Genomic DNA, 7,659 nt, shown 5'->3' on the forward strand with positions numbered 1-7,659 from the left:
GAGTTTTGATGTAGAGTAAAATGATTTACTTCCTTTCTGTTTTAATTTTTTTTTTCAAACAAACATAGTTAAAAAATAGGAAGAATTTAAGAGGTCAATTAATCCAACTTCTACCTAATGTTTGATGAATAACCTCTATAGCATCCCTTCAAGCAACAGATTCTGCTTGAAAATATTCAGTGAAAGAAAAATCACTTCTCTCTTAGATCTCTTGAGTTGATAATTTTTGTAAGATTTTCTTTTTAAAGAGCAGCATTCAAATTCTATGAAGACTACTCCAAGAACCCAGATCTTTCTCATAAATAGTGAGAGACAAAAATGTTTAAGTTATAGAGCTTAAGCTTGAGTAGAAATGTTTTCTAGCCATCTAAGTTAGAAAGACATTGAATCTGATGGAGAGAGCTTGGTCTGGCTTAGTGATGAGTACCTAAACTCTGTATGTTACAGTTCTTTCATCTCTCAAATAGCCTTACTGTCATTTTGGGTTTATACAGACCAGACAAAAAATTTCTCATATTCTTTCTTAGATATTTAATCTCTATTTCCTTCAAAGCCGTGATCTGTACAACATGCAAACATCTTTCCTTCCATTCTCTAGTTCCAAAGCCTCAGTTCCTCAAATGCCATTTCAGCAAGAGACCATGTTTGTCTTTCCTTAGGTTCTCCTCCTTTCTCAGGCCCCTAACCATAATGTTGTGATTATTCTGAGCACAAGGACTCTTCCTTCTGTCCTCTTAACTCTTTCCATGAGTTGCTCCTTCCATAGGATAAATGATTGTCACATAGGATAAATGATCAGTTACATCAAATGGAAAGTCTTTGCCCTCCCTCAGGTCTGGTCTTTTCCTGAGCTGTGTCTCCTAACTCTGATGAACAGAAATGTTTTCAGAAAGATTTATCCTGCCTTTCCTTAGAGTCTTTAGGCAAATACTTATGACTTCCTTTTATTTCTAGGTTTTCTGTTTAAACTCCCCCAAAGAAAGAAGCAGGTTGGTTCAAATAGTGAGCAATCAGGAAAGCATGCCCTAATGAGGGAGATTCCTCATGTTACTACCTCATATGCCAGCTTCAAGACTGACCACTCTCAGCTCAGGGGTCCAGCCCTGGTCATAGCACCTGTAGCCCTCATGGTGAAATTCATGTCATGGATCACATGATGTGTATCATGTATCACATGCTCTGACTTATAAAGTTAATGAACCCCTTAGAATAAGGGAGAGGCCATGTAACTGGCCAGTGGTTTGTGTGGCTTATTGAATATAAACATAACCACCAATAAAACAAGACAAGGAACTATCAGGCAACTTGCACATGAATTGTTATATGTCATAAGGGTTTAGAGCAATAAGAAAACATTGCTTATTAAGCAATAAGCAATATATTCAGTCAAAAAATATTCTTAGGTGGAAAAAATGACAACACAGGAAAGAGCAGTAGGGTGCAGGCAAAGGCATGAAAGCAGGAATGAGCAAGACAAGTGTGGGTGGCTGGAGAGGTTGGGCTGGATTGATTAGTTACTATAAGGGACTGCTAGGGCCCCAGGCATTCAGCTAATGACTCTTATTCAAGCTTTAGGCCTCATCTAAAATGTACATCCTCACTCAGAATGGCCTTCTATGACTACCCATTCTAAAGGAGGCTCATACATTTTCCTCTCTTATACCATTCTGTTTTTTTCCTTGATAGCATTTATCAAATATTGAAAATTATTCCTTTATTTTTTGTACTTATTTGTTTGGCATAGTGGTTAAGTATGTTGCTCTGGAGAGTGGTTGCCTAGATTTGAATACTGATTCTGCCATTCACAAGCTTTGTGACCTTCGACAACCTTCTCTGTATCTTAGTTTCCTCATCCATATAGTGGAAATAAAAATACTGTTCCCCATTGGGTCATTTTGAAAGCAAGAAAAGTGATATACACTTTAAAAATATTTTATATGTTTATACATTTTTTAATATTTTTAAAAAATATAAGCCAAATGTCTAGTATATTGCTTGGCACATAGTACACACTCAAAATTTGAATGTGCTCAATCTGGGAATTGCTTATAAGAACTACTGGGACCTGGATAAACAAAACTGACAGAACTTTAGCTAAATGAACTCAGAAAAAAAAGAGAGAAGACTCAAATCACTAAAATCAGAAATGAAAGTGGAGACATTACTACCAATTATACAGAAAGAAAAAGGATTTTAAGTACTGTGAACAATTTTATGCCAGCAAATTGGATAACTTACACTAAACAGACAAATTCCTAGAAGCAGAATCTATTTAGACTAAATCACAAAGAAATAGAATATCTGAATAGATCTACAACTAATAAGGAGATTGAATCAGTTATCATACATTTCCCGACAAAGAAAAGCCCTGGACCTGATGGTTTCACTGGTGAATTCTACCAAAAATTTAAAGAAGAATTAACACCAGTACTTCTCATACTTTTCCAAAAAATTGAAGAGGAAGAAATAGTTTTTAATTCATTCTTTGAGGCCAGCATTACCCTAATACCAAAAGCAGACAAAGATACTAGTAGAAAAGAAAATTATAGACCAATATTCCTTTTGAACTTTTGTATAAAAATCCTCAACAAAGTACTAGCAAACTGAAATCAGCAGCATATTAAAAGAATGATACACCAACACCAAGTGGGATTTATTCCTGGAATGAAAGGATGATTCAATTTACAAAACTCAATCAATGTAATACACCATATTAACAGAATGAAGGGAAAAAACCACAAGATCATCTCAACTGATACAAAGAATTTGACAAAATTCAACATCTTTTCATGATAAAAAGAAAATCAACAAATTAAGAATAGAAAGAAATGACCGCATCATAATAAAAACCACATATGAAAACCATGCAACAATCATCATATTCAATGATGAAAGACTGATAGCTTTTGCCCTAAGATTAGGAATAAGGCAAGGATGCCCACTTTTGTCATTTCTATTCAAAAAAGTTCTGGAAGTTCCAGCCAGAGAGACAAGAAAAAAAAGTCATTCAATTCAGAAAGGAAGAAGTAAAATTATCTGTATTCACAGATGACATTATCATAAATGTAGAAAACTCTAAATATTCAGCAGAAAAAATGTTAAAACTAATAAATGAATTCATCAAAGTGGAAGGATACAAATACAACACACAGAAACCAGTTGCATTTCTATATACTAACAATGAACTATTGAAAAGGAAATTAAGGAAATTCCATTTACAATGGCCTCGAAAAGAATATTTAGAAATTAACCAAGTAAGACTTTTACAGTGAAAATTACAAAACACTGCTGAAAGTAATTAAAGAAGACGTAAATAAATGGAAAGAAATTCCATGTTCACGGATAGGAAGATTTAATATTAATACTACCCAAAGTGATGTCAATACTACGCAAAGTAATCTACAGATTCAATGCAATCCCTATCAAAAATTCCCATAACATTTTTTGCAGAAAAACTGATCCTAAAATTCATATGTAATCTCAAGGGACCAAGACCATTCTATGGGGAAAGGAAAGCCTTTTCAACAAATGGTGCTGGGAAAAGTTGATATCCACATGCAAAAGAATGAGTTAGACCCTTACTTAACGCCATATACAAAAATTAACTTAAAATGGATCAAAGACTTAAATGTAAGAGTTAAAATGATAAAACTCTTTGAAGAAAACATGGGACAAAATCTTTGCAACATTGGATTTGGCAGTGATTTATTGGATATGACACTAAAGAGATAGGCAACAGAAGAAAAGATAGACAAATTGGACAACAAAAATTTTTAAATTTTCTGCATCAAATGGCACTATCAACAGAGTGCCAGGCAACCTGCAGAATGGAAGAAAATATTTGCAAATCATATATATGGTAAGGGATTAATATCCCTTATCATATATAGAGAGAACTCCTAAAACTCAATAACAAAAAAAAAAACCCAAGTCAAAAATGGATAAAAAACTTGAAGAAACATTTCTCCAACGAAGATATACAAATGTCCAATAAACACATGAAAAGATGCTCAACATCACTACTCATTAGAGAAATGAAATATCAAAGCTACAATGAAATACCATCTCACACCCATTAGGATGGCTACTATATACTATATGAACAAATAGAACATAACACATGTGTGGGGCAAGGATGTGGTGAAATTAGAACCCCTGTGCACTGTTGGTGGAAGTGTAAAATAGTATAGCCACTGTGGAAAAATAACATGATTGTTCATCAATGATTAAAAACAGAAATACAGCTTTTCGGATCCGCCATCTGTGGTGGCACCGCTGCCAATAGGTAGATTTTCGTGAAGACCGTGACGGGGAAGACCATCACTCTCGAGGTCGAACCCTCGGATACAATAGAAAATGTAAAGGCCAAGATCCAGGACAAGGAAGGAATTCCTCCTGACCAGCAAAGACTGATCTTTGCTGGCAAGCAACTAGAAGATGGACGTACTTTGTCTGACTACAACATTCAAAAGGAGTCCACTCTTCATCTTGTGTTGAGACTTCGTGGTGGCGCTAAGAAAAGGAAGAAGTCTTACACCACTCCCAAGAAGAACAAGCATAAGAGAAAGAAGGTTAAGCTGGCTGTCTTGAAATACTATAAGGTGGATGAGAATGGCAAAATCAGTTGCCGTTGTCGGGAGTGCCCTTCAGATGAATGTGGTGCTGGAGTTTTTATGGCCAGCCACTTTGACAGACATTATTGTGGCAAATGTTGTCTGACTTATTGTTTCAACAAACCAGAAGACAAGTGATTGTATATTGGTTAATAAAAGACATGAACTAATGAACTAAAAAAAAAAAAAAAGAAAGAAATACAATATATTAGCAATCCCACTTCTGGGTATATGCCCAAAAGAACTAAAATCTGGGTCTCAAAGAGATATTTGTATACCATGTTCATAGCAGCAATATTCATAATAGCCAAAATGTGGAAGCAAACCAAGTGTTCACCTACAGATGATGGGTAAGTGAAATATGGTGTATATATATATATATATGCAATGGAATATTATTCAACCTCGAGAAGGAAGAAACTTCTGATGTATACTACAGGATGGATGAATCTTGTGAACGTTTTGCCAAGTGAAATAAGCCAGCCACAAAAAGACAAGTATTTTTTGATTCCACTATTATGAGGCGCTTAGAATGATTAAAATCATAGAGACAGAAAGTAGAATGGTGGTTTCCAGGGGCTGGGAGGAGAGGGGAATGGGGAGTTATTATTTACTAGGCATAGAGTTTCAGTTTTTCAGGATAAAATGTGTTCTGAAGATGGATAGTGGTGACGGTAGTACAACATTATTAATGTATTTAATATCACTGAAGTGTATACCTAAAAATGGTTTAAGATGGTAAATTTTATATGTATTTTACCACACTAAAAGAAAATTGGAAAAAAAATATGGTTGACCCTTGAACAACATGGATTTGAACTGCATGGATTCAATAGTAAATGTTTTTCAATTGTAAATACTACAGTATGACATGATCTGCGGTTGGTTGAATCTGTGGATGTGGAACTGTGGACATAGAGGAAACTCGGATACCAAGGGCTGGCTGTAAGTTTTATGAGGATTTTCAACTGTACAGAGGGTCGGTGTTCCTAACCCCTACATTGTTCAAGGGTCAACTGTAGGTATTAAGTAACCTCAAGAGCAATAAGATATATTTAAACAACTAGGGAAAAAGAGACTACAGGGACCTGAATTTCACTCTGTTGAAATGAAACATGCAAATAACTTTTCTTTATGGCAAGGTACTGAAAATGCCACTATATTGAATGCTAGGCAGAGTATCATACTGAGAGCTGCTTCCAAGGACTAAAAGAGAGTGTGAGAGGAAGGTTAAATATACTAAAATCTTTGTTCCACTCAAAGAGTAACACCAAACTCAGCTATTGCTGGGTAATATTTGTCCTAAGTGTTGATGAATAATGACACATTCGCTAGTAGGATATTAATATAATAGTTAAAATAACAATACTTATTCTGTCCTCTGTCCACACACAAACTTAAATTTTCTAACAGACTAGTTGCTCGCTTGGTCTCTTATTCAAATTATAAATACTTAATATTTTAAGTTTAAAATATCTGAGTTATATATATGATATATTACAGCTATATTACAATCACAGGCTCAATATTATATTTTTAATTTAGAGGAACCAAAATAGTAAAAATGAGAGATTATAGAATTACTCTTAAAAATCATTAGTTCTTTGATGAATGAAGGTGGTAAAAAATCTAGTAGAGGTGTTAGGGGATTTGTTTTAATGGATAGGAAAGAGTTGTAATTTCTAAACAAATGGTGACATGAAATTGAGTGTAATTTAAGAACTTAAAGTGTACTTTAAAGTGTTTTCAATAAATTTTAAAATGTTCTGAAAACATTCAGCTTACACTATTCACTTATTTAGAATATTTTATAGACCGACCACAGAGATACATATCAGTTCAAGCTTCCGCCAGAAGAGTACAGATATTTAAATTGGTTGTTTGAGAACTGATGAGACTTCATGGCTGGTGCAGTATGAGCAGAAATTATGTTTATTATTGACCAAGAAGGCCCTCAGTTTAATGAAACTTAAACAAGCTTCTTCCTAACTCTAGGCCCCTGGCGATCCTGTTCTTAGAGCATTTACTTTAGAAGACTTGTCATTGTCAATTCTTTCTCTGCCCCTTTAAAAAATCTTCTTGCTATAACCCAGGAATGACTTTCTCTAAGACCTTGGGGCCAACTCTTTGAAATGTAATCATCTAGAATATAGTGCCCTTATTTCCCAGTTTCTGTGGGAGGATAGAAGCCTAATTTAGATGGGCACCGATTAGTTAACACCGATGATCTAATCATAAAGGAAACCATTTGCATATTTAATGTGTGGGACACATCCCATCATCAACCCCCCTCCTTCCTGTCCTCCAGTGCTTAAAGACACTCACATCATTTGTTTCAGGGGAGTTGAGTTCAGCTTCTATGCCCAATTCCAAGAGCCAGAATAGTCTTCCTTGCTTGTTTAACTTTGCCCAATGAAATTTTTGCATTGACACTGTGAACGATATGGTCCCAAACAGACCAAAAAAAAAGTCATTATCTGAACTGCAGTCATTACTATTGTCTAGTGATCAGCTGGCCTCAGGCATTCTCTTGTCAGTAAAAGCTTGTTTAAAAAGACCAACCTTATACAGCCTCCTCAAAAGTGAAAGGCTTATTAATTCAATTGAAAGAAGGAAGGTGGAATCTCCATTCCAGTTCCAGATCCCAGTAAGGGCTCCACAGGGGAGAATGGGAAGCAAGGGAAGCAGCTTTCTTCCTGAGTGCACAGACCAGAAAAGAGAGGAACTCACTATGTCAGAGACTCTAATTTTCTACTTTAGTCCAACATATTTCCAGTGAATAACAATCCACAGAATAATGAGTTTGAACTACCTCCTGCAGGGCCAAAATAAAGAAATCCTTACTACCCAAGAAATAAATAATCTTCACGTAAGACCTTAATCTTCAAAGGTAAGCATAATTATACAGAACTAAATATATTTTGAAGCAAAACCCTTTTTGTACTTTCTCATTGCTTTTTGTGTGGGTGATAATTTACTGACATATAATGAGTAAAATGGATAAAAGAATATCGAGAGAAAATTGGACAGGTTGTTCAGATAACAA

The 7,659-nt window shown here is 35.0% G+C and overlaps 1 protein-coding gene across 1 annotated transcript; it reads left to right on the top strand.

Annotated features, from left to right (window-relative positions):
- The first annotated feature begins 1,028 nt into the window (after positions 1-1,028).
- On the top strand, positions 1,029-4,793 carry LOC103008047 (ubiquitin-40S ribosomal protein S27a-like). The gene is made up of 2 exons (XM_057549645.1): positions 1,029-1,130; positions 4,290-4,793. The coding sequence occupies exons 1-2, from the start codon at positions 1,029-1,031 to the stop codon at positions 4,749-4,751; spliced, it is 564 nt and encodes a 187-aa protein (XP_057405628.1). The 3' UTR covers positions 4,752-4,793.
- The last annotated feature ends 2,866 nt before the right edge of the window (positions 4,794-7,659 follow it).

The sequence above is a fragment of the Balaenoptera acutorostrata genome, chromosome 7 (genome assembly GCF_949987535.1).
Source record: "Balaenoptera acutorostrata chromosome 7, mBalAcu1.1, whole genome shotgun sequence".
Taxonomy (NCBI): Eukaryota; Metazoa; Chordata; class Mammalia; order Artiodactyla; family Balaenopteridae; genus Balaenoptera; species Balaenoptera acutorostrata.

Bases quoted from the DNA above. Each gene is read 5' to 3' on its own strand.
- LOC103008047 (XM_057549645.1), top strand. From the start codon at position 1,029: ATGAGGGAGATTCCTCATGTTACTACCTCATATGCCAGCTTCAAGACT. The intron at 1,131-4,289 runs GTGAAATTCATG...GCCAATAGGTAG, and splicing joins TAGCACCTGTAGCCCTCATG to ATTTTCGTGAAGACCGTGAC.